This window comes from Panthera pardus, unplaced genomic scaffold (assembly GCF_024362965.1).
Source record: "Panthera pardus isolate Hobbes unplaced genomic scaffold, ASM2436296v1 HiC_scaffold_27, whole genome shotgun sequence".
In the NCBI taxonomy this organism is placed as follows: Eukaryota; Metazoa; Chordata; class Mammalia; order Carnivora; family Felidae; genus Panthera; species Panthera pardus.
This window is the reverse complement of record NW_026526843.1, coordinates 99,711,226-99,739,068: the sequence shown is the minus strand read 5'-3', so window position 1 is coordinate 99,739,068 and position 27,843 is coordinate 99,711,226. Positions and strand designations below refer to the sequence as shown.

Here is a 27,843-nt window from a genome sequence, read left to right as displayed (position 1 = left end):
AAACCAGTTCACGGCTTTTGAGCCTACAGGAAAAGGAAAAATAAAAGTCTAGGGCATGAGGATGATCATAAAGGAGACTGTACGTAAAGGAGATTGTACACATCACTTCTTCCCCCATCTCATTGGCCCAATCTCAGTCACATGGCATATCTACCTGTGAGGCAAGCGTGGAAATATCATCTATAGCTGTGGCCCCGTGCCTGGCTAAAACTTTGGGGGTTATATTACTAAAAGAAAGAGGGATAATAGACACTGGGAGGCATTTAGTGATCTCTCCCTTAGTAGGTAAAAGCCAGGGTTTTGAGAAAACAGATTAAGCACATGCGAAAAATGAAGGCAATGTTAGGACACGGTGTGCTCAAAAGGACAACAGCAACCTATGTGTAAAAGTTACATTTGAATAAGCTTTTGGGGACATTTTGATACCCTTCACCATCATCACTAATATCTCTTTCTTTCCTCCTTCTTTTCATATTCCTCATCTACCTCCCCCTCTGTTTTCTTTTCTCTTGTGTCACCTGCTTGTTATACTGAAGTGTAAAGAATTTGCTGATCACTGACCCACAGATAAATGCTTTCTCTATGTTTGTTAATGGTTGATTTAAGTATAATTGAAGCCTAAAAATGGAATAAGCATCACAAGAGTTAAAAGAAGCAGTGAGGAATTTAGTGTAGTGAATATGTAGTTAATGGAGCAAAAATAAAGTAGTTGTCTTATCAAAATGCAATGCCCAAAACTTGAGATTGGTAAGGGCTCTGCAATAAAAACTTAAAAATGTCTGCATTACAAAAAACGAAAGTCTACTTTGTGAATGACTCAAAACAGTTTTAGAAATGCACAAAATTATCTGCAGTTCTGATGTCTATGCCAGAAAGCAACCCACAAGTCACTTCTTCTATCCACTCTTCAACCGATGGGCAAAAGGGGCCCTACTTTCTTCTTTACTTAAAAATGACTAAGATGGTAAATTTTATATTATGCAAATCTCAATCCAATTTTTAAAACATCCAAAAAAATGGCCCTACTTCCTTTCCTTTATCATCAAGAATTTCTGAATAATGTTTTTGAGCAAATCCATTTCCTGGCAGTTGAACATTTTCCCCTAAGCGTTCACCAGTTTCCTCGTTTTATCTAATGCCCATCTTCTCAACACTCAGATGCAACATCACACTTTTCCAGGGGTGAGGTCATCAGAGGGCACCAGATGTTAACTGACGCTTGATGAGTTCCTTTCTTTAGCCTGGTGTCCCCTGATTGTTCTGGATGCCATAAACTTTTGTATTGTGCAGGTAAAAGGCAGCCATCAAAAGCTACAATTTGAGTCCTTACAAGCACCTTTGAACTATCAAAACACAATGCAGTAATAATATTCCCATTTGTACACCTTTTCCTTTCAAATGCATGAGGTTTTCCCATCATACTGGAAGGGTTTTGCCACTGTCTCTCTTCATCTTATTAGTTTGGGAAATATCCTCATCAATTTATACAAATCCCTATATGCAGCCCTCAGGTTCCTGAAGAGAATAATTTGGTCTAAATGGATGCATGAACTGCAAGTCATTACTTATAGAAAAGTTTAAGTCCCATAATAATAGTAATACTAGTAATAGTAATAATTGGTAACATTTTGTGAGTTTCAAATTGTTTGTGGCTACTTAGATCCTCTTGTAATCTATTCCCCTCCAAATAAGTTGCCTTGTGCCGAAAAGCTACAGAAATACGCTGTAAGATAGTAGAAAATAAATGTTCATCAAGAAATCTGACGATACAGTTAAAATGTGGTTAGCAAATTTAAAAGTGTCTGACTAGTTTTTCTGTGATTTTGCTCTCTTGACATTTGAGCAGACATTGTTACATCTTGCACGAATAACATCCTCATCTATGAGCTCGATATAATCTATCTCTTGCACTTCTTTCCTTTCTTTTGGAATCCTTGGAGAAATCTCTGATTTCCGGAGAACAATCTAGTTAGATCGTTAGATACTGGCAATTATTATGTACCATAGGTGTCGATACTTATTTGGGTAAAGCATCTTGAGGAAGTTCCAAGGGAACTTTCTTTATTTGTCTGTGTGTGTGTGTGTGTGTGTGTGTGTGTGTGTGTGTGTGTGGCAGTGGTGGTTGGCGGGGGAGATTCTTCATTTCTGAATACAGCTTTCCAGAAGAGGAGCCATTCAGTGTGACCAATGACAAAAGATAAATATGTTCTGTAAACTGCTTTGCTTTTATTTTAAATGGAGAATCTGGCAAAACGTTTATCTTTACCATGATCATGCAATAATTTTAATATGCATGATTACTGGTGCAAATGAAATTAAAATCACCCTACTATTCAACATCTTATTTAAGAACAGAATGCTCTTGAGGAGAGGGTTCAAGGTGGTGGCAAAGAAGATCCCGAACTCACCTTTTCCCATGGATACAAAAAATTTACAAGTACACATGAAATAATTTCCTCCAAAAAAAAAGACCTGAAAACTTTACAAACAGAGCATCCATAACAAAAGATAAAAAAGATCAGCATCAAAACAGGTAAGAAAGGCAAAGACTGGATTTCACCAAAAAGCACCCACCCCAGGCATGGCAATCCACAATCAGGAGAGATCTCAAAAATATGGAACTTTTCCCCTGAGAAGCAAGCAGTGTGTGCTCTACATCAAACACCCCAACTTATAGACACTGCACAGAAGAGATGAGCCACCGAAACACCTGGCTTTGAAAAACAATGGGGATTATATGCAGGAAAATCATAGAACTGTAGAGAGGAGCAAATCTGCTCTTGAGGGGCTCACACACAGACTCACTTGCCAAGGGACCCAGGTCAAAACACGAGCTTGCAAAGCACCTAGACCATATGTGAAGAAGACCCACTTACTAATCTTAAACTACCTGCCAGGGAGACAGAAATTTTATGGCATTCTCTCAAGAGACAGAGACAATAGCAAGTGACGTTTTAGATCACTGGGCATCATTTTTCTGAATTCATTCTAACTTGATAATGCTGGTGCTAGCGGGTGTCATTTTGGAACTCTCCCCACTGACTTGTTGGCACCAAAGGGCCACTGAGACCCACTGAGGGCCCTGCTCACCGCCGAATCACAGCTGTGTGTTATCTGGGCTGGGCAAGAGCCCCATTCACCCCTGCACCACAGCCATGGCTTCACCACAGCAGGTGGGCACATGCAGCTCAAACAGGGGACACCCCTTGAGTGTCTGGCTGTGGTGGCGAGGGAGGGTAGCACTTTTGAGCTGTGGGACATCTTATACACAAGAACATTCCTTCAAGGCTGGAAGAGTTAGCTGATTTACATAATATATAGAAACAAACACAGAGACAGAGGCAAAATGAGGAGACAGAGGAATATGCTCCAAATGAAAGATCAAGAGAAAATCAAAGAAAAAGACCTAAATGAAACACAGATAAGCAATCTACCTGATAAAGAGTTCAAAGTAATGCTCAAAAAATGGTCACCAAATTCGGGAGAGTAGATGAACACAGTCAGAACTTCAACAGAGATAGAAAATATAATAAAGTACCAAACAGAAGTTACAGAACTGAATAATACAATAACTGAAGTGAAAATCACACTAGGGGAGTTCAACAGTAGACTGGATGAAACAGAAGAATGGATCATCAAGCTGGAAGACAAAACAATGGAACTCACTCGACAGAGCAGAAAAACAAAAAATAATTTTAAAAAGTGAAGAAGCCTTAAGGGGACTTTTGAGGAAACATCAAGCAGAATAATATTCACATTTAGGTATCCCAGAAGGAGAAAAGAAAGAGAAAGGGCCAGAAAACTTATTTGAGGAAATAATGGCTGAAAATTTCCCTCATCCGGGGAAGGATAGAGATGTCCAGGTCCAGGAAGCCCAGAGAGTTCCAAAAAAGGCAAATGCAAAGAGATCCACACCAAGACACAATATAATTAAAATGCTAAAGATAAAGAGAATATTTTAAAAGCAGCACGAGAACAAATTATTACATACAAAGGAAAGCCCATTAGGCTATCAGTGGATTTTTTCAGCAGAAACTTTGAAGGCATGAAAAGAGTGGCATGAAATATTCAAAGTGCTGAAAGGAAAAAAACCTTCAACCAAGAATTCTCTACCCAGAAAGGTTATCATTCAGAATTGAAGGGGAAATTAAGAGTTTTCCAGATAAACAAAAACTGAAGAACTTCATCACCACTAAACTGGCCTTATAAAAAATGTAAAAGGAACTTCTTTAAGCTGAAAAGAAATGGCACTAAGAGCAAGAAACAGTACAAATATAAAACTCTCACTGGAAAAGGTAAATACATATTATAGAAAGTGGATCAATGACTTCTAAAGCAAGTATGAGCCTTAAAATACAAAAATAGTAAAAGTAACTAAAACTACAAAAGTTAATTCAGGGATGCATACAATAAAAAGAAGCAAAAGGTGGAGAGTAAAAATGTAAGTTTTGGAATGTGTTCAAATTTAACTTCCTATCAACTTAAAACCACCCATTATACACCGAGGATGTTATGAACAAATGTTATGTTAACCACAAAGCAAAAACTTACAGTAAAACCACAAAAGAAAATAAGAAAGGAAACAAAATGTAACACTAAAGAAAGCTATCACACCCTAAGAGGAGAGAGAAAGAGGAAAAGAAAGGAACAGAGGTTGTTGAAAACAACCAAATGAACAAAAATGAACCAAATGGCAATAAGTACATACCTTATAAGTAATGACTTTAAAAGTAAATGGACTAACTTCTCCAATCCAAAGACATGAGTGGCTAAATGAATTTAAAAAACAAGATCCATCTACATGTTGCCTATGTGAGACTTACTATGAAAGGACATACACAGACTGAAAGTGAAGATATGGAAGGGATGGAAAACGATATTACATGCAAATGGAAACAAAAAGGAAAATGGTGTAGGGGCACCTGGGTGGCTCAGTCGGTTAAGCGTCTGACTTCAGCTCAGGTCATGGTCTCACGGTTTGTGAGTTCAAGCCCCACATCGGGCTCTGTGCTGACGGCTTGGAGCCCGGAGCCTGCTTCATATTCTGTGTCTCCCTCTCTGTCTGCCCATCCCCTGCTCACTGTCTCTCTCTCTCTCAAACATAAATAAACATTAAAAAAAATTTTTTTAAAGAAAAGTGGTATAGATATACTCATATCAGACAAAATAGACTTTAAAACAAAGACTAATAAAAAAAAACAAAGTCATTACATAATGATAAAGGGGTCCATCTAGCAAGAGAAGATAAGGTTTATAAATATATATGCACCCACATGAAAGCACCAAAATATATAAAGCAAATATTAATGTACCTAACGGGAGATACTGACATCAATACAATAATAGGGGACTTTAACACCCTGCTTCCATCATATCATTGGTTAGATCATTTAGACAGAAAATCAATAAGGTAATGTTGGCTTTAAACAACACGTTAGATCACATGGACTTCATAGAAACAACATTCCATCTAAAAACAGCAGAATATGCATTCTTCTCAAGTGCACATGGAACCTTCTCCAGGATACATCACAGGTTAGGCCACAAAACAATTCTCAGTAAATTTAAGAAGATTGAGTGCCCATCAATAGATTTTATATATATAATATATATACTTATATATTATATATATATCTCTATCGATAGAGATAGATATATCTATATATAATGCTACATATATATATAATGCTATATATATGTGTGTGTATATATATATATATATATATATATATATATATATATATGTAATGCTATGTATATATAATGCTACACAGCTATAAAGAATGAAATCCTGCCTTTTGTAACAACTTGGATGGAACTTGAGGGTATTATGCTAGGTGAATTAAGTCAGATGGAGAAAGACAAATACTGTATCGCTTTACTCATATGTGAAATCAAAAAACACAAAGCAAATGAACAAATAAAACAAACTTACAGAGACAGAGAAAAAATTGTGGTCATAAGAGGGGATGGAGGTTGTGGGAGAGCTAAATGGATGATGGATATTCATCGTATAGTGATGGATGGTAACTAGACTTTCAGTGATGATCGCTTTATAGTGTATACAGATGTCCAATTTGAATGTACACCTGAAACTTATATAATGTCATATACCAGTTTTACCTGGATTTTTTAAAAGAATGGTCTGGTCCCTCCTGTTGAAAGAGGGAGGAATTATCATTGGTGCCATTTGGGTCATATGTCAACCCCTGTAGCCAACCACTGGCTACACACTGATGTCAATCACTATACCCAAGAGGATAGGGTACTATAATTGGCTGACACTTAGGAAAGCAGTTCTCTTACATGAGGAGGGTGGAATTGGGGATTTTGTTTACCAGAAAAAGGAACAACGGACAAACAAAAACAAACAACCCCCCCTTACAAATCACAACTTTATGTATATAAAATATGTACATAAAGTATAAAAGAATATCTGATTATGTTATACGCACCTCCCAGAAAATTTGAGAATCCACTGGCTAAATTTCTTATTCCTCTCCACAGAATTTTCTGTCCATATAGGAGACCTTGACCAGTTCATTCTCAACTAAGCCAGGATATATTAATTTCCTGGGAATCAAGATGTGTTGATGATTAAATGAGAAAATAAATGGTGTTTGACACATGGCAAAGAAAAAAAAAAAAGAACAAAATGCTCACTATTGCCTGATTCTGAGTAAGACCTCTGGATATTGATGCTTTTTAATTAGAGAAGAATTTTTCTTTTAATTAAAAAGGTGAGGTTTTGGGGTTTTGGGGTTTTTTTTCCCAGTGTTAGAGAGTGTCCTCTAGTGGAGAGAGAATCTCTGATCTCAGCAGCGTTAGAAATGGTCAGAGGATACAAATTAGAAGGTTGCCCTAAATAACAAGTGTCCCTGCTGCCGATTAGAATCCCCTGGTTGAAGGGAAAACATATTATTTTTCCTCTCAGGCCTCCTCACATTGGCCTACTTGAAAGCCTGCCATATGACAAGCATTGTTCTTATTTTAGATAGCAAACGATTTTTCATGATCAATTTTCGAATGCTTCCTTCTGAACCGGGTAAGATTGAGCTGACAGGGCACCTTTCGACCAAAAAGGCAGCAGAAGCATTTAGTGCATTTTACTGTAGCTTCTACCGGTATCACCTTGAGACCGCAAGAATACCTTTATCTTCAGGATTCCGGCCCTGGCTGCCGGATACATTTGATGCGTTTCGCTCCCCACGCCACAGGTTAAAGTTTTCTGCTATTATTTGAAGGAAAACAAAGAAACAAAATGGAAAGGACAATTCAATTAATGTGTCTCTCCCTTCTCTGTGACTTGTGGAATTCTGATGCTAATTTCCTGTGTTTCTGGTTAAGTGTAGTAAATAGTATTAGCGCAATCACTTGGCTTTCAGAGAAGAGACTGAAGGTGTTTTTTCAATATCTAAGTGGTTGAGGATGAGGAAGAGCTGTGGTTCTCGACTCTGAATCACAGGCTAGGATTGCCTTATCAGAAATTTCACGTTCCAGCAAATTACAGAGCACAGGACAGAAAAGATGGAGTTTCTCTTGGTAACAAGTTAAATAGTCCGAACTTCAACAGGGTAAAAATAAAATTCTGTGGCCCATTATTATATTTGAAAAAAAGAATAAGGAGAATGTCCATAAAATCTTTCGGGAATCAAACAAATGTCAGAGACAGATCATGTATATGTAAATATAATATGTTGATTATTTCAATGGCAGTGATAAGCAATGAGGCAAGCATTGTATTCCTGTTAACAGATAACTTCCAGAAAAATTTACAATCATGACCTTCGTACAGATATAAGAATGAATACATGTTAAAGAAATTTTGCTTGTATGATATGAAGAAATCAGGCAGATGTTATGACCGGCCCCAAGGTAAAGTCAAAATAGCAGATTCATGCAGAGTAAAGGAATGTTGACATAAATTCCAACTCGAGACAAAATTGATTTTTCTCTGGGTTGGGGGTGGGAAGGAGCTAAGAGAGCAGAGGGAAAATGAAGTCAATTAAATCACTACCAGACCTGAGAGAATTTACATATCAGTTACTTACAATTTACAGAGTCGAAAAATAGCTAAAGGCAGTGAAGAGCTGGCATCTGATAACTCAGAAAGGTGTGCAGTAGATAAATGAGTAATTTTCCACGGAAACACAATTTTTCTTTCCTACATTCCTTAGGAAGGAGAATGTATTTCGGTAGCTTGGATTAGGTTATCAGGGACCCAGTCAGACATCTCTGCCTACACTGCTACCTCTCTACCCACCACTGTCATTATTACGAACCCTATTTCCTCTTCCCCAGCCTCCCTGTCCCTGCTTCCTGCCTGAGGGCCCTGCCTAAATGTTTTTCAATCTGGTTTCTTTTCTGAGCCCCAATTCCACTTTAAACAAAGTCCAAGGTAAGAAGAAATTGTTCCAGACAGTTAACTGTCACTGCTCACAAGAGAATCACCTGGGAGTACTTATTAAAAATGAAAATCCTTGTAACCCTCCACACTTGCTGAGTCAATACCTGCTTGGGGATGGGTCAGATTTTTGGCAGTAAGTTTGAGATTCACTGGCTTAAGTAAGCAAAAAAAGTCAAGTCTGAAGCCATATTTGTCTAAACTAACTGATACTGTTGAAGATATGGGAGTATAACAAATATGGCATGAAAGTTAATGGAAAATTACAAAAATAAACAAGGTTAATGGTAGCATTAGGACTTGCAACACTAATAATCTTTCCTCAAGTTGCTATCAAAATCTGGCTGAGGGGCCTGGCTGGCTCAGTCGGAAATGCATGTAACTTTTGATCTCAGGGTCATGAGTTTGAGCCCCTATGTTGGGTGTAGAAATCACTAAAAAAATAAATAAACTTAATTTTTTTTAAATCTGGCTGTGATCGTTTTCAAGTTGAATATCTGGAATATTAATCTATTAATGACCTTTTCGGCACTGTGCTAAAAGTTCTTTATTGCTTTTTGTTTTTAATTGAAAACATACTCAGACATACATTAGATAACAAATACAATAAAGAAAAATTTATAATCATTCTCTGTTGTCTTCGTTTTCTTTGTATTATTTTCCATTCTACTAAAATTTTACTAATTATATATTCAAATATGTCAATCTTGAACTTTCTGGTAGTTTCTAGACTAATTCTAAAAATGATTTTTCCTCCAAGATTTATAAAACAATAATCTCGTAGTTTATCTTTCTTATAATAATATTTAACAAATCCCAATTTTTTGTTGTGTCCTGTGAAATTAATTTGTGTTTCCCAATTATAATTCAATTCTGAAAACTCATTGCCTGTAGTTAGGTCCAGTACCCTTTCTGAGCATTACAATTGATTCCAAAGAGCCATATCTCTGCCAGAGGGCCAAAAATCATGTTATTTTTATTGTTGTTTTTAAGTACATTTTGCAATAAACATGAGAGTACAGATATCTCTTCAAGGTAGTTATTTCATTTCCTTCAGGAATGTACCCAGAAGAGAGATTGCTGGATGATATGGTAGTTCTATTTTTGATTTTTTGAAGAAACTGCATACTTTTTTTTTCTGTAATGTCTGTACCAATTTACATTCCCCTCAACAGTGTAAAGGATTCTCTTTTCTCCACATTCTTGTCAACATTTTTTACCTTTTAATTTTTTTTATAATAGCCATCCTAAAAGGTATGGGCTAAGATCTCATTGTGTTTTGTTTTTTTGTTTAAGTTCGTTTATTTTTGAGAGAAGGAAAGAGGGCAAGGAAGGGGCAGAGGGAGAGAGGGAGAGAAAGAATCCCAAGCAGGCTCTGTGCTGTCAGCACGGAGCCAGAGGTGGGATTTGCAGGATCCTGAGATCATGACTAAGCCATCTGGGCACCCCACATTGTGGTTTGGATTTGCATTTCCCTGATGATTCGTGGTGTTGAGTGCCTTTTCACATAACTATTAGCCATTCACAATAGTCAAGATTGGAAATAGCTTAATTGCCCATTGATGGATGAATGGATTGAGCAATTGTGAGAATATATATATGTGAGGTGAAATTTATTCAGCCTTAAAAAGGAGATCCTGGGGCCCCTGGGTGGCTCAGTCAGACGTCCGACTCTTGATCTCAGCTCAGGTCATGATCTCATGATTTGTGAGTTTGAGCCCCCCATCAGATTCTGCTCTGATGGTGCAGAGCCTGCTTGGGATTCTGTCTCACCTTCTCTGTGCCCCTCTCCTGCTTGTGTACTCTTCTCTCTCTCAAAATTAATGAATAAACATTAAAATAAAAGGAGATCCTGCCATTTGCACAACCACATGGATGAGCCTGGAAGACATTAAGTGAAATAAGCCAGACAGAGAAGAAAAAAACTGCATGATCGCACTTATATGTGGAATCTAAAAAAACATGTACATAAAAGGAGAGAGTAGAACAGTGGTTATGGGGGGGGGGGGAGATGGTCAAAAGGGACAAAGTTGCAGTTATGTAAGATGAACAAGTCTAGAGATCTAATGTACAGGATGATGACTATAGTTAAAAATACTGTACTGAATGCTGGACATTCACTAAGAGAGTAGATGCCGGGGGCTCTCGTCCCAAAAAATAGAAAATTAACTATGTGAGGAGATGATATCTTCATTATCTTGACTGTAGTAATCATCTCACTATATGTGTGTGAATGTTTGTGTATAAAATCATGCTGTACACCTTAAATATATCCAATTTTTTATTTAAGAAAATATATAAAAGTCAATACATGTTGCTCTTTCTTTGGACCATCCACATGCTGTCTGTCCCCTGTTACTTATCATTATACTTTTTTGTAAGGATAGTTATTGACAATAGCTATCTACTTAAATTTCTAAATGAATACAGATTAATTTTGCTGAATTCTACAACTTATTAGATTTTTTTTTTTTAGCACTAACATTAAATCTAAAATACAGCTTGTCAGGGCACCTAAGTGACTCAGTCGTTTGTGCGTCCAACTCTTGGTTTCAGCTCTGGTTACAGTCCCATGGTATGTGTCATGATCTCACAGTCAGTGAGTTCTAGCCCCAAGTCAGGCTCTGACCTGGCAATGCAGAGCCTGCTTGGGATTCTCTGTCATCCGCTCTCTCTCTCTCCCCCCTCCCTCTGCACTCTCCTTCTCTCTCTTAAAATGAGTAAATAGATTTTAAAATGTAGCTTGAGAATAGACTTCAAAAATATTTACTTTTTCCAACCAAAAATGTACAAATGATACATATATGTGTGTGTGTGTGTGTGTGTGTGTGTATTTCATAAAACTTTTAAACTCACTTGATATGATTTTGTGGTTTATCCACAACCATCTCTCGTTATAATTTGTTGTTTAGTTCTCATGTAAATAAGATTTTTATTATTTTCTTTTTGGTTACTATGGAAATTAGTATGATGTTGATTTTTAGATATCATAGACCATGGATAACCATAAGGTTTTCCTCTTAAGGCTGACAAAAGTATGATAAAAATCAGCGACTCCTAGAGAATAAGATTAAAGAAAAAATAATTTAAAAGCACATTAACTAGCTAAAATAAAAGTGCATTAATTTGCTATGAATCATATACTTTAAAAAAAACTCGAATATGTCAGGCTTCCAAATCTACCCCATTAAGGAAAACTTGTTTCTCCTGAATTGCCTTCTTCACTTGTTCATTGCCGCAGGGTCCCAATGTGCTGAGGTAGAAGGTCCTACAATCTCATATTAGGCAGACTGTGTCTCATTTTAAAATTTTATAAGCAAGCTTTTAATAATTTTAGAATTAATGCTCTTTAAGCCTGCATTCTCTGTTGTTTTTATTTTGCATGTTCTGGCTCTTGAGTTTCTTCAGGGCATTTTTTCTGGATGTGAAATTCCATCCAAATATATTAAGAGGGTGGATAGCCCTCTCATTAAGCATTACCACATACACTCCATTTGTTCTATAGGGATGATGAGTCATATTTTTGACAAGATATGGGTATATTTTTTATATGATTCTGTTTAGAATAACTCAAATTGCATATAGAACAACTCAAAATGTACAGATGTTTACATTTTGTAATACAAATACAAAAGTCTGTTATATCAAAAGGCCAAACTTTGACACTTTGTTGGTAAGAGACTATTATATATTTCTTTTTTTAAGTTCATTTATTTATTTTGAGAGAGAATGTGCATGCACACACATGAGCAGGGAAGGGAGAGAGAGAGTGAGAGAGAGAGAGGGGAAAGAGAGAATCCCAAGCAGGCTGCACGCTGTCAGTGTGGAGACCAACACGGGGCTTGAACCCACGAACTGTGAGGTCATGACCTGAGCTGAAATCAAAAGTCAGACACTTAACCAACTGGGCCACCTAGGTGCCCTGAGATTGTTATGTATTTCTTATATTTGGACAGTTGAAAGAAAGAACTCTTCAAAGAAAGTAAAAATAGCAGGTCTTTTAAGTTGGTTAAGTGTGCAATTTTATTGTATTCAAATAATAGTTTTATCATCCTTCTAAAGCACCTTACAGTTGTTTTTTGCTTATGTCTTGTTGTAGCAGAACTACAAAGAAATTTTCATATAAAAATGATGCGGATAGGTGTTCCTGTATTGAATTTAAAGGAGATAATCCTGTGGGCCCCATTTATATTAACTTCTTGTTTAATATTTGTCTACTTTTAAACATTTGGAAATAACTCTTTGTAGTTTTTCTTAAAGAGCGTAAGCCTTTGATAACTTATTCTGTTGGTATGAAATCTCATCTAAAATTATAAATCCATCAGAGGATCTACAACACAACGGTGGAGAAATAAGCATTTTAGGCATGATGTTGACAATTACATTCTGTGGTCTAATAAAAGCCCTTTTATCCTGATATTGTTTTTATATTTTGAACAACATTGAGTATTAATAATAATTATATGTAACAAAAATTTTTGGTTTAATATGAACGGTAAGAACCACAAAAAGATGATACTTCACACTCACTAGAATGGCTATAATCTAAAAGATAGATATAAGTTTTGGTAAGTATATGGGGAAATTGAAACCCTCATTCGTACATTGCTGGTCAGAATATACAATGGAATAACCACTTTGGAAATCCACAGGTTGGCAATTCGTCAAAGATTTAAACATAGAATTATCTTATGACCCAGAAATTTGACTTTTAGATATAAGTTCTAGTTTTAGATTCCACTCAAGAGAAATGAAATCATTTATGTCCACACAAAAATTTGTACAGGAGTGTTCAAAGCAACATTATTATTTACAGCCAAAGAGTGGAAACAACTCAAATATCCATCAACTAATGAATGGATAAACAAAATATGGTACACCCATTCAATGGAATATTATTTAGCCACAAAGAGGAATGACACACTGATAAATGCTGTAACATGGATGAACCTTGAAAATATTAAGCTAAGCATGAGAAGCCAGGCACAAAAGGCTACGTACCGTATGATTCCACCTATACAAGATGTCCAAAATAGGCAAATCCATAGAGGCAGAAATTAGAAGTAGATTAGTGGTCGTTGAAGGCTGGGGAGGATTGGGAGGAAATGACTAGTGACCAATTGGGTCAACATTTCTTTGAGGGATGAAAGTTTCCTAGAGTTGATTGTGTTCCTGGTTCTGTGACTATACTAAAAACGATTTACATGGGTAAATTGATATGTGAATTATTATTCTTACATGTGTGCAATTTCTTTGAGAGAACAGTTTTAAAGAGAGTGGTGTGCCGGTAAATGCTTAACCATTGGTTCTCCAAGTGTAATTCTGACATCTAAGTGGTCTTGACCCTTTAATTTGCATTGGCAAATAAGAGTGAGACACTGGAGATATATGTCAGAACTGTATTTGTTTATCATTGATGTAAGCAACTTCTTTACTGAATCAAATCATAGTTTTTGAATATGAGAGGAATATTTTTATGTTTGTGCTTTTACCAATATAACAGCCGTAGGCCTGACACTGTGAAGTTTAATCTACATTAATAACATTTTCTCCATGTTGCCTCAAGTATAGACAGACAACAAAAACGATAAATCATAACCTGAATTGTAGAATTTGCCAACTTCTGGGGTATATACTCCCACCATGGCTCATGATTGCAAGCTACCAACATAAGATCACTAAATGTGCAGTTGGGGAAAGATGAAGAATCTAGCCAACTAATTTGGAATTTTTGAGCTTTAAATGTCTAATACCTTTGTTTTTAATACAGTATATTTAATTGTAAGCTTCTATACTTTGATTTTTTAATAACGACTGTGTTTAACAACCTGCTTACAAGAATTTCTGAAAATTGTACTCATTGACTCCTACTGGTATGAACCGGCTCCAGCCCACAAGTGAAATAACATCTGAATGAGGAGGTTCTGCATTTGCAATGTTGAAGACTGGTTTATAAGATAGACTTGGCCTTTTGCGATAGGCTATAGACACGTAACCTTTAATAAATGAAGCTTTGAAAACAAGGAACCAAGGGGAAATGCAAGTACAAGAGATATTAAGCAGGTTATTCATTTGAAATTATGTGTTGAGCTCCTAACACATTCAAGACACTGTAATGGGTCCTAGTGATGTGCAAAGGTAAATGCACATATAATTTCTGCCTCTGGGTTAGACATGCAAACAAACCAAGTATTGTAAGGAATATGTTATGATAAAGTACAGACATATGTCCCAAGGGCTATGGGAGAAGAAAAGACAGAAAGACTATTTCTAGAAAAGCCAAGTCATTCTTTCGGAAGAAGTGGAAATGAAGAAAATTTAAAGCAAAGAATATAACATTAAAAAGCATGAGAATGTGAAATGAATCATGGATGGACGGCTTCTAAAATTCACATGCTAAAAACCTGTCACGTAACTGACGTGTCCTGCTTCATCCGCCCAAGGTGTAAACACAGTCGGATTGTTTTGAATTTCTTAATTCCTATTTCCTAACTACATAATTCCCTAAATCTCCTAATTTCTATTTTCCTATCTGCCCTTCTTAATTTCTTTCTGCCCTTTTGGGTAGAAGTGCATCATCTCTCCCTAGATCCCACCCTGACCCATGAATTTCCATCAACTCTTGGTTCTTATTCAACATAACAGGGAGGGACAGTAGTCCTTTAATCATGCTTTCACACACAGGTAATACATACTTGGGATCCAAAGTCACAGTTCTCTGGCACTCATGTGATTAGTTGTCATTTCTCAAAAGAAAAGTACTTACTGGGTGGACACAGTTTTCCTCCCCAACCCGTAGGCAATTGGGTAGTCTCAGGTGTGAGCCAGACTTCAGCTGGCCCTTCCTTCCGGACTGACTTGCCAGGGTCACTCTTGCTGTCCTTTCCTCCTAGCGTAGCTATGCATGAGAAGGGGTATGGTGCCTTTTGTTCAGCCACACGAGTAGGTATAATTCAGAGAAACCACTCAAAAATCTCTTCACAGAACAGAGCTCTGCTCAGGTTGACTCTATCCCGATTGCATTCAGAAGCAGCTGGCAACTTCCCAATCTCTCTCATATGAGTGAAATCATATGGTAGTTGTCTTTTTCTGACTGACTTATTTCATTTAGCATAATACTCTCTAGCTCCATCCATGTCATTGTAAATGGCAAGAGTTCATTCTTTCTATGGCTGAGTAATATTCCTGTGTGTGTGTATGTGTACGTATATACATATGTGTGTGTGTATACGCACGCACACACACACACACACACATATCAGGGTGCATGTATCCCTTCGAATTAATATTTGTTTTATTCATTGGGGAAATATCTAGTAGTACAATTGCTGATAGTTCCATTTTAACTTTTTGAAGAACCTCCATATTGTTTTCCAGAGTGCCTGCACCAGTTTGCATTCCCACCAACAGTGCAAGAGACTTCCTCTTTTTCCACATCCTTGCCAACACCTGTTGTTTCTTGTGTTGTTAATTTTAGCCATTCTGACAGGTGTGAGGTGATATCTCATTGTAGTTTTGATTTGTATTCCCTGATGATGAGTGATGTTGAGCATCCTTTCATCTGTCTGTTGGCCATCTGTCTGTCTTCTTTGGAAAAATGTCTATCCATGTCTTCTGTCCATTCTTTAATTGGATTATTTGTTTTGGGGGGTGTTGAGTTTTATAAGTTCTTTATATATTTTGGATACTAACCCTTTATCAAATATGTCATTTGCAAGTAGGTTTACTCAAGCAATCACTCATACGCACAATTTCCGGCTATGTTCACTATTAACTCATAACTCTGAGGTTTCCAGTCTTTAGGATCCTCCTTCCTTGCACTTTAAAGGCATTTAGTTGTCAGGATCCTTTAGAATCTTCTCAAAAATTTATGAAGACGAGAAAGTTTGCTTGCTTCAGATGCCAACAAATGTGTTGCTGGGGCCTAGTTTTCAGCCCTTCTTGTAATACCTAAGGGGAAGGAAAAATTCTTCCTTTACCATTCAAGCTCTTCCAGCTGGACTAAGAATTGATGTGAGACAGATTTACAGGAGAAAAAAGTCAAAGTTTTATTATGTGCACACAAAGGCCCAATAATGAAATTGATTCCTAAAGAAATGACTAAGGCAGGCAGTTGTTTTTTTTGGTTTGGGTTTTGGTTTGTTTGTTTGTTTTTTACTTTTCAGACAAAGGCAATAAATCTCTGAGGAATGGACAGGACCAAAAAAACTTTGAGAGTTTCCATTAGTAAAGAATTCCAAACAGAATTTGGACTGCAGTTGTACATTGGTAAAAACAACAAGGATTGTTTTCTCAGCCTTCTCAGCTCTGAATTCCCTTTGTCTGGTGATAAGGATGTCTTTTTTCCTTTTGGTACAGGGAGAATACCTTTCACATGGGATATTTATTTCCTGCTTTCAGGGAGACAGAAGACTGTCTGGATGTGTTTCTTGTACAGTCTGTCTCTTAAGTAACTTTTATTTAAAATAACCAGTATGCTGGGGCGCCTGGGTGGCTCAGTTGGTTGAGCTTCCAGCTTCGGCTCAGGTCATGATCTCATGGCTCGTGGGTTCAAGCCCCACATAGGGCTCTGTGCTGACAGCTTGGAGCCTGGAGCCTGCTTCAGAGTATGTGTCTGCCTCTCTCTCTGTCCCTTCCCTGCTTGCTCTCTCTCTCTTGCTCGCTTGCTCTCAAAAATAAACATTAAAAAAATAATAAAATAATTCTGTGCTGAGACCTCTCTACTTCCAATTCTGTGTCTCCCTCTCTCTGCCCCTTCCCTGCTTGCTCTCTCTCTCTCTCTCTCTCAAAAATAATAAACATTAAGAAAAAAGAAAATTAAAAAAATACTAAAATAAAATTATAATAAAATAAAATAAAATAATCATTATGCCAAAGTAGCCCATCTTGTGGCAGTCTGCCCTTGGCACTCTATATACCCTAAGAGATCCCTTGCCCCAATTCAAGTTGGAATAAGCCCTTACAGATCCCTATCTTGTCGTGCATTTTCTGGCTCCGCTTAGAGGCAACAGAATCTTCTAACTCATGTGTACTGGAATATTTCGGTTCTCTAATGCTGGCTAAGGCCTTCAATCCAAGTATTTGCAAAATGGCATAACCTGTCTGGAAATACACCTTCCTTTTGCAGGCATTATATTCACTTCCACCTTTTAGTCAGAGACCTCCACTTACCTTATTAAGTAGTCAACCAATCTGCACTGATCATTACAATGGTGTCTCCTGAGTAGCATGTTGAAAGAAACTAATCTCTGCAGTTGCATCATTGATTTTACATGTAATAAAAATCCCCAGTATTTATTCTCATGAGTTGTTCATTTGTTTTTTAATGTGCTTTTCTACCTGAGCGTGTGTCGGTTTCCTTAATTAAAACATTATTCCATATATAGTGATAATATTTTAATAACATTTTTAGGGGATTCTGGATTTGCAGTTCCTTTTCTTTCCCATCCAAAGATTTTGTTTCCTTTCTATTTCCCACCTCCTTCCACCTGCCCTGTGAAATCTTGTAATTACTAGTATTATGTACCCTCTGATACCATGCTTTGAGAAGGGCACATCACCTCTCTGGTATCATTCTCAACAATTCGTAACCTAAATCTAATCGTATAAAAAACATGGGGCAAGCCTAACTGGGAGAACCTTCTATAAAATCGCCAACCAGTCTTCTTCAAAATCTTATAACTCCCATTTCGTTAAACAAGCTGTCAAAAGCACATATTCTATAAATTTGACAAAGATTAAAAATACCTGAGAAAACATTTTAAGTTAATGTTTCATTAAATCAATGGAGTGATTAAAATTTTACCTGCCAGTTTGCCTAAAATAAGAGTGTACAAATAGTTTTATAACACATTTCCATCTCTTCTCTCTGCAGGCGACTCAGCTAATCTAACCTGCAGAGCTTTCTTTGGGTACAGTGGAGATGTCAGTCCTTTAATTTACTGGATGAAAGGAGAGAAGTTTATTGAAGATCTGGATGAAAATCGAGTTTGGGAAAGTGACATTAGGTAAAATATTTTTTTCTTTGAACTTGTACAGTCAAGTTAACATTAGCTCTGTTAGTGAATAGAAAGTGAGCTAAAGGAAAATAAATGGGTTTTTGCTATTTGAGGGTGGGGGTTACTATTATAGGAAAAATATCTCAACATTTAATGGCAATGAGGCAGAACACTATTACGAGACTGACTATGCAGTTGCAGAACATGGAGGCCATTTGCAGAGAATTTAAAGGAAATAAAACAATTCTTTAGTTTTTCACTAAAGAATATACTGAGTATGAGACAGACCAAAATACCATCAAATGTGGAATATGGTATTGATGTGATATGATATCGATATGATATCATGCCTTTTGTTTGTAAGAGCTCTTTTTTTAATTGTCACGAGGAAGTTTTGACTCAACCAAACACAATCTTTGTCATTTCCTTTTATATGTTTTTTACACATCTTAGCCATTAAGCAGGCTCTACAACACTTGATAGGGATGATAAAAGATACACAAAATATTTTCATTGTCCTTTTTAGTCCGACTTTAAGGTCTAAATATTACTCTAGTGGGAATGATAAAGAATAACCATTAAAAAATACCATCTATTTTGAGGACATAATGCTTAAACCTCTTTTTTAAAAGTATTTATTTGTTCATTTCCTTCCAAGTAAGTATTCAATTATGACTAAAATTATGCTTGGACATAGATACTCATTTTTAATCATGGTATAAGTAAGCAGGCACATAAATAGTAATTAAGTTACAAGTGAGTCAAAATGCTGATCATGTGTAAACACTCTCCCATCTAAAGGTCGCGTCTTCTGGGTATATGTGGGCATGTAAACCAAGTTTCCTCTTCTTAAATGCAAAGACTTTCAAAACTTGATCAAAGGTATAAGTGAAAAAGTTTTTCAGTAGAAAACAAAAACGTATAAAACTGTCATATAGGGTTATTTCTATTGGGATCTTCTTCCCGGCAACAAATACACAAGAATATTGTACTCCAGTTGGGTTCTGAGATGCCCAGATGGGCAATTCTCCAATATGTACTAAACTGTTCCTCTGCCATTTTTCATATTTACAACTTCACTAGTATCTTTTACCCACATACTTTGAAATGTTAAAGTTAAGGAAGGACAATAAACCTCCTAACTTTTCCCCTCTCTCTTTTTACGGGTGCTCAAGAAAGATTCCAGAAAGGTATTTTTCTTTAAATCAACATTAGGAAGTAATGTACAGACATGAGTCACCAAACAGATCAGAGGACATTGGAAGCAGGGAAAGGGAGCCTTGCTTTGAAGTTTTCTATTTGCTCTGAAAGATTATGAAAATCTTTGACAAGTGAGGTTAGTGCTTACCGTTAATTTTAGCGTCAGAATTAAACGCTTCATCAGAATACTTAGTCTATAGGTTTATACTTTCACATTTCTTTTAAAATCGTCAATTGACTTGTATGTATCATTTTTTTAAAAATGCCAGGCTGGAGCTTTCGAACGAAATGTCAAAATAGCTCAGAAATGTTCTCTTCTTCCTTTAAAGAAGAAAAAACACTAACCTGATCTATAATTAGTCCTCCAGCATAAGACATTGGAATTGCTTCTCTCACCTTTAGCATATCATATTTCTTAGAGGGAGAGCAATGTGTAAACTTTTCTTCAAGGTCCTTCTCACCTCTTCATCACTGCAACTTCATTAGCATGTCCAAAAACAAGCTTCCTCATTAGAAGTGAAGAGGAAAAGGGCATGATATAATTTAATTAAGATAGCGTCAATCCCTAGCCAGATTTGAAGCCTAGATGCTGTAGGTATTTTCCCAGCACATTCAGATTCATCTAAATTTTTTTTCTTTTTCACGTCTTGTGTATGTTTGTGTGGGGTTTTTTGTTTCGTTTTGCTTTATATTTTAGAATTCTCAAGGAGCATCTCGGGGAACAGGAAGTTTCCATCTCATTAATCGTGGACTCTGTAGAAGAAGGTGACTTGGGAAATTACTCCTGTTACGTTGAAAATGGAAATGGACGTCGGCATGCCAGTGTTCTCCTTCACAAACGGGGTGAGTGTCACCTTCTAAGCTTGAGTAGTCCTGAAACTAGAAAAGAGAGGGAAAGAATTGGAACCAAAAAGAAAAAAGGTGTGATTTTTCTACCTCAGTTTGTCCTAAATAAAACAATCACAATAGCATTAGGGCCATCATGGCAGATAACACAGTGGGAGGGTGACTAGCTCAGGATCTAGAGTCAAATATCGATTCCTTGCTGGGCTTTACCACCAAATCTAGAACCTTGCGGGTGATATCTCACTTCCCTAAGCCTCAGTTTCCTGATCCTCGCCAGCCCATGGTCAACAATGGTAGCAACTCTTCAATGTGTTTTAAGGATGAAAAAAGACAAGAAACGTGAAGAGCTTGCTTGGCGCAAAACCTGTACACGAGAGAAGTGAAGTTAAATGCTGCTTATTATTGTTACAAGGAGGCAAACCAATAAAAAAATAACGGGCATAATTTTAAGTCACATTACGTTCTCTGTATGAAGGTTCCTTCTTTGGTGTAAGAATCACGACATTGTTTTCTGCATTGGAGAGCTTTCACATGTGTAATATCTTCTCAGGGTCCATAGGAATTCCTTAATTACTCATTAATGAATTATTCAATTATTACTATTAATAATTTAAGTAAAACAGGTTGTGATCAAGTATGATATCTGCTGCACTAAATGTGATTCCGCAACAACCCCAACACCTTAGTCACAGGGTTAAAACATGCATAAATATAGATTGAATTGTTTCCAATTAGAGCCTGTTAAAAAACAAAATTCAGCTGAGTAAATGTGAAATTTCATTTATGAAATGACCCATGAATGGGGCAGAGCTGAGGAGCTGCACAAAATGGAAGGCTTTTATAAGAAGGAGGGTGGGGCAAGAAATTATTAACCAAAGAAAGAAAAGTACTGTTTCAAGCCAGGATGGCTTCCCTAGGTAGGTGGGAGACTGGGAAAGGCCGGGCTTTTTATCATGCAGATGACCTCCCCTGTGCTAATCAAGTCATTTCAAATTGACTTTTAAAAGGTAACATTCCTGGGGCGCTGGATGGCTCTGTGGGTTAGGCGTTGACTTCAGCTCAGGGCATGATCTCAAGGTCGTGATCTCATGGTTCATGAATTCAAGTCCCGCATCGGGCTCTCTACTGGCAGCACAGACCCTCTGTCTCCCTCTTACTCGCCCCTCCCCTGCTCACACTCTCTCTCAAAAAGGAATAAACATTAAAAAAATAAACAAAAAAATAAATGAATCAAAGGTCATATTCCTGAGATAGGTCCCAACCATATTTAAGTCTTGCTTTGCTGTTGGGCAGGGAGGCAGATAACTCCGCTGGGGCTTGTTGTTTTTGTTTTTGGTGTTTTTTTTCTTTTTTAACAAGACCGTTGTAAACTTAGAACCATGCCTTCACTGCAGAAATTTTTCATGTATATTACAAGAGAAATATGGGGTTTTTTGTACATTATGCTAAGTGAAAACTTTCCAGTTTGGGGAGTGAGTACACTTGATGTTTTCTTACTCAGCAAATTCATAATGATCTTAATTTCAAAGCACATGTTTAATCCTAGACTCTTTGAGGTTGAAAAAGAAAGAGAACCTTGAAGACTCTTCCCCCCACTTCATCGGGCAATAGATTCCCTTTGAATAATGTTACTGAAAGATATTAAAACAGACACTTCTGTTGTCAGGTCACTGCAATATTAAAATAGTCTACCTTTGGAGGATGTGAGTAGAGGGGAAAGGTAAGGAGCAGGTAGCAATGATTGTTCCTTTCTTTCTATAGCTTCACATGAAGGAATTGAGAAAAGGAATGTTATGCCTATAAAAGGACGGAAATAGCTTCCCAGGGTTGGAAGCAACTTAAATGTTGTGTAACTGAACCACTCCGTAACATTTTCCTAAGGGATCCGTCAGCTTATACTGGATCACATTCCCTCTGAAGGAAGCCAGTTCTATCTCTAGAAAAACCTCTTACAAAGCATCCCTTTTCACTGCCTGCCCCTTGACCCGAGTTCTACACTTTTAATCTCTCTTCTCCCAAACAGCCCTTCAAAAGTTTGCTTACTATCACCATGATCCTCCTGGGCCTTTATTTCCCTGGATTCAACTTGTTTAGTTTTTTTTTTAATTTCTTTTTCCTTTCTGTGGATACAATACTTTGACCATCCTGTTCACTCCCTTGAATATGCTCTAATTAGAGTCTAAATTATTTCTCAAGAAGAGAGAAGATATAGGGCACCTAGAAAAATCTGTTGACTTAGGGCACCTGGGTGGCTCAGTTGGTTAAGCATCCAACTATATTTTTAAAAAATTTTTAATGTTTTTTTCTTTTTACTTATCTTTGGGATAAAGAGAGAAAAAAAACACGCACAAGCTGGGGAGGGGCATAGAAAGAGGGAGACACAGAATCTGAAGCAGGCTTCAGGCTGTCAGCACAGAGCCCAATGCAGGGCTTGAACTCGCAAATGTGAGATCATGACCTGAGCCAAAGTTGGACACTTAACTGACTGAGCCACCCAGGAGCCCCAAGCACCCAACTCTTTGGTTTTGGCTTGGGGTTCCCTCTCTCCTTCTCTCTCTGTCCCTCCCTCACTTGTGCTCTCTCTCTCTCTCTCTTAAAATAAATAAATAAACTTAAAAAAATCTGTTGGCTTGGACAACACATAGTTCTTTTAGGACAAGGTAGGAGTAACAGTTAAGTATTGATCGTCAGAGAGCAAGAGATAGTTAGCAGGGACAACCCCTTCAAGGGTCCTGCTAGCTGAATTAAGAATCAAATTGACTTGAGACAGATTAACAGGAGAAAATCAAATTTAATAGTGTATATATGGGGGATCGACACAGACATGGAAGTTCTGAAGATAAGAAAAATGAGGTATATATGTCATCCTGAACTAAGGAGAAGAGGGTAGGGGTCAGGGACTTTGGAGGAAAGGAATGCATTTCATAGGATGGTAAGAAGAAGAACAGATGTTTGGTAATTAGGTGTTTGCCCTACCATACAGATGGATCACTCAGGGAAAATTTATCTCTGCCAGGGACGCCTGGGTGGCTCAGTGGGTTAAGCATTCAATTCTTGATTTCAGCTATTCGGAGTCTTGATTTCAGGTTAGGTCATGATCTCACGGCTCATGAGCTTGAGCCTCCTGTCAGGCTCTGCACTGACAGCGTGGAGCCTGCTTAGGATTCTCTCTCTCTCCCTCTGTCTCTGCCTTTCCCTGCTCATGTACTCTCTGTCACAATAAATAAATTAAAAAAAAAAAATCTCTGCTAATAACCCTTATTCAGGGAAGGACCACTAATTTCCAGTCTTGTCTGTAGTTAAGGGAAGGACAAAAGTTTTTCTTGAGCCCGTAGGGTTTCAGTTGCCTTCAGCTCAGAATAATCTTCATGCCAAAGTGGCCCATCTTGGGGTGGCCTGCCCTTGGCCCCTACAGGATCATAAGGAGAAAAGAAGGGAAATGAATTGTATCTGAGGAGGCACACAGCCAGGAAGGGTCAAATATCCCCGGGCTATTTTTAGCATTTGTGGCCTAAGGTTAAGTTGCCCATAGCTACAAAAGCTTCCAGAACTGCAAAAATAAATGATTGAAGAATCAAGGAAATTGTTTGAAAAACTTTCCTGATACTGTCTGGTTCCCTAGACACGGAGAAGAAAATTGTGGCCAATGTTGGAGTGGTCGTTCATACTTAAATGCACAACAGTTTTCAAATATGTATATATACTGCAAGCATTTTGGTTTTCGTAAAACAGAAGCATTAAGAAGCGAAAAAGGTGTTTGTTCTTCAAGGTCATGTACTCCAAAAGTCCCTTTTAAAGTTAGCTTGTGCCTTCCTTTTAAGAGAGCAGCAGCAATTGAGTCATCAGTTCACAAAGGCAGCAAGGCATGCAGTTTCCTGCCCTTGAGAGGCTTATGATCATGGGGAATGTTCTATCCCACTCATCTTTGTGAAAAAGAAAGGACTTTGGTTAACATGTGGCACGACTGCAAGTTCCCCGCCTGGCCAGGTTCAGAAGGTCAAGGCACAGCACATGCAGGTCTATAGTTTTGGTCTTGGACCACGGCGCCCCTGAAGGAGTCAGATTATTGTCATGCTAGCAATTAGGGAATTCTCAGATGAGTTGCCGTATTATCCAGAAAACTAAAAGCTCAGAGAAGGAACTGGAAGCTGTCACTATTAATCATATTTTTCTGCCATTTACTCAGAAATCCCTTAACTTATCTTATCGGCCTTCCAAGCCTTTCATTTTAAAACCTCCCTAAAGACATGTGTTAAACCATTTGATGAACACAGAGCTTGCAAACCACCATTATCAGGTTTTTTGACAGGTACCCTTGCCAGGCCACACCTCCGTGCAAGTAACTGAAGGTTTTTTTCTGCCACCATTACCTTTTGTTCAGTATTGTTGACAGAATAAAAATGATGTCAGATCCCGCCAATGGGTGGTGTGTATTAGGATAGAAAACCTTTCCTGTCTTCCATTCTAGGTTCTTTGGCTCGTCTAATAATTAAATTGACATAAGACAGATTAACAGGAGAAAAACCAATTTAATTCCGTACATATGGGAGCCCCGGAGATATGAGATTCAGGGACAATCTCATGGCTTATCTGCCATCCTGAGCTAAGGAATGGGGCAGCGGTCTGGGGCTTCAGAGGGGAGGAGGGTAATTCATAGGACAATAAGAGCTGATGTTTGACTATACCTCCACTGTATAGTCAGGTCTTTCAGGCACAAAGTTATCTCAGGTACTAGATTTCTTTCTGGGCCAGGCCCCTTATCTAATTTCATTTAGGTAGTTAAGGGAGAGGTAAACAGTTTTCTTGAGACTGCTGTGTCTTGATTGCATTTAGTTCAAAATCACCCTCATGCCAAAGCAGCATGTTTTGGGATGGCAAAACCTGTCCCCCTTCTCATGGATTCTTGGAGATATCACTCACATGTATCAAATGAGTCTTTCTTTTGTGTGTGTGTTTTTATTTATTTTTGAGAGAGAGAGAGTGAGAGAGAGAGAGCCAGGGTGGGGCAGAGAGACAGGGAGACAGAATCCAGAGCAGGCTCCAGGCTCCAAACTGTCAGCACAGAGCCCGATGCGGTGCTCGAACCCATGAATTATTGGATCATGACCTGAGCCGAAGTCGGACGCTCAACCAACTGAGCCACCGAGGCATCCCTCAAATGTGTCATTCTTAATGCTAAGAGAATACTACAGTAAAGAATTCAGCTAGGATTGAACTAGGCTAGATTGTAGACCAGACTTTTATCTTTAAAAAAATCTTAATTCCACAAGAACTGGGTGAAAATTTGCTAGGAAATTTGACCATAGAAAAACTTTCTATGGGGGCTCCTGCGTGGCTCAGTCGGTTGGGCATCCGACTTCAGCTCACCTCATGATCTCACAGTTCGTGAGTTTGAGCCCCGCATCAGGCTCTGTGCTGACAGCTTAGAGCCTGGAGCCTGCCTCGAGTTCTGTGTCTCCCTCTTTCTCTGTTCCTCCCCCGCTCATGCTCTGTCTCTCTCTCTCCTTCAAAAATAAATAAAAAGGTTAAAAACAAATTTTTTTAATAAAAAAAGAAAAAAATTTTAAAAAAGCAAAACTTTCTATGAGGGGTGCCTAGCTGATTCAGTCACTACAGCGTGCAACTGTATTTCAGGTTTGTGGGTTCGATCCCCATGTTTGATGTAGAGATTACTTTAAAAAAGTAAAATCTTAGAAAGAAAGAAAGCATGTAAGAAAGAACAAAAGAAAGAAAGAAAGAAAGAGGGAAAGAAGGAAAGAAAGAAAAAGTTTCTATGGGAATATTCAAAACTGTTGATTCCTTTAGCCAGGGAAGGTACTTGGACAGACAGTTGAGATCACGTCAGATATTCAGTGTAGATATATTTCACATACTCTACAAAGAACTAGATTATGCAGTGAACAAGAGATAAAGGGCCATGGGACAATATTAGTGTTCACTCTAGTCCCTGACCTGACAAGCATGCTTGAGAAAGAACCAAAACACAAAGTTGGCACATTCGTTTCCATGTTATTTCTTATTCCCACTGTTGCCCATATGTGAGTGAATTTCATGTTTCAGTCTCTGAATCTCTTACCCTGATGCTTTTGCTTAGGTTTCTAATTGCTGCTGCCTGACTTTGGCATGCATCCAACACTGGCCTTCACCTTTTTAGCTTCCCTCCAAAATCCTATCCTTAGCTATTCCCTCCATCTTTGTTTTCCAATTCCCTGACACAAAGGATTCTTCAGAGCAGTCCTGTACTGTGGCCTCAGGCCGAGCCGCTCTTGAACCCATCAGGCAGTCCTAAATTACTTCTTCACTGTGTTTCTTGTCCATACCAAAACTCTGGATGGCCTCACAGTGCTGACGTGTTTACTGTATGGAACAAAGTGGTTTAATGGTTAAAAGGTATAGACTCTGCAGCAATGTTGTGTATTCAAAACACAACTCTGTGTTTACTGTGTTACTGTTACTGAACTTAATCGTGTCCATGCACCCAATGCTCAGTAAGCCAATGTCTGGGATACTGATTTTGTTTTTTGTTTTTGGTTGTTTTTTTCCAAAAGTTTATTTACTTATTTTGGAGAGAGAGAGAGGAGAGAGAGAGAGAGAGAGAGAGAGAGAGAGAGAGAGAGAGAAAACACATGTGCAAACGGGGGAAGAGTGAGAGGGAGAGAGTCCCAAGCAGGGTCTGAACTCAGCATGGAGCCTAACATGGGGCTCCATCCCATGACCATGATATCATGACCTGAGCCAAAACCAAGAGTCCATCACTCAACAGACTGAGCCACCCAGGCACCCCGAGACACTGATTTTGAAGCAAAGAAAGCCTTATTATGAGAAAGACAGCCCATGGAGAAGGCTGGAGTCATTCCCAAAGTTTCCTGGCCCAGTGAAGCCTAGGGACAGTTTATATGTGTTTGGGGAAGGCGGTAAATATGTGAGAGGAGGGAGAGGGGTTTCTTGAGAGGGAGGGCCTTGAAACAACCTAGAGGTAAGCATTCTTCCTGACAATGGCACACTATTTGGGGGGTACAATCAGATACCTCAAAACAAATGTTACCATGACAGTCCCTATTAGATTTCTACAGTCAGAGCACAGGGATAAAAAAGGACAAAGTTAATGACTGATCATGCATGAGGTTAAGAGGTGGGCATGAAACATAAGCCAATAGGGAACAAAACAGAACGTGGAGCTGATAATGCAACTAATACCAACTATAGTGCTGCTTACATTTTCAAAACAGGTCCAGGAGCCAAGCGTCTGGCCCCACTATCTTGGGTAAATCACTTAATCTCTGTGAGCCTCAAATTTCTCTTCCATTAGATGGGAATAATTATAGTACCTACCATATAGAGGAGCTATGAAGATTAAATAAACTAGTATGTGTCAACATGTATCACAGTGTCTGA

The 27,843-nt window shown here is 38.0% G+C and overlaps 1 protein-coding gene across 1 annotated transcript in view; it reads left to right on the top strand.

The window, feature by feature from the left end:
• IL1RAPL1 (interleukin 1 receptor accessory protein like 1) overlaps window positions 1–27,843 on the top strand; it is a 1,353,681-nt gene that overhangs the window by 1,278,063 nt on the left and 47,775 nt on the right. Inside the window, exons 7-8 of the mRNA XM_019419745.2 lie at window positions 18,279–18,411; window positions 20,300–20,445. Of these exons, the coding sequence (XP_019275290.1) occupies window positions 18,279–18,411; window positions 20,300–20,445 (279 nt within the window). The remainder of the gene's footprint in view (window positions 1–18,278; window positions 18,412–20,299; window positions 20,446–27,843) is intronic.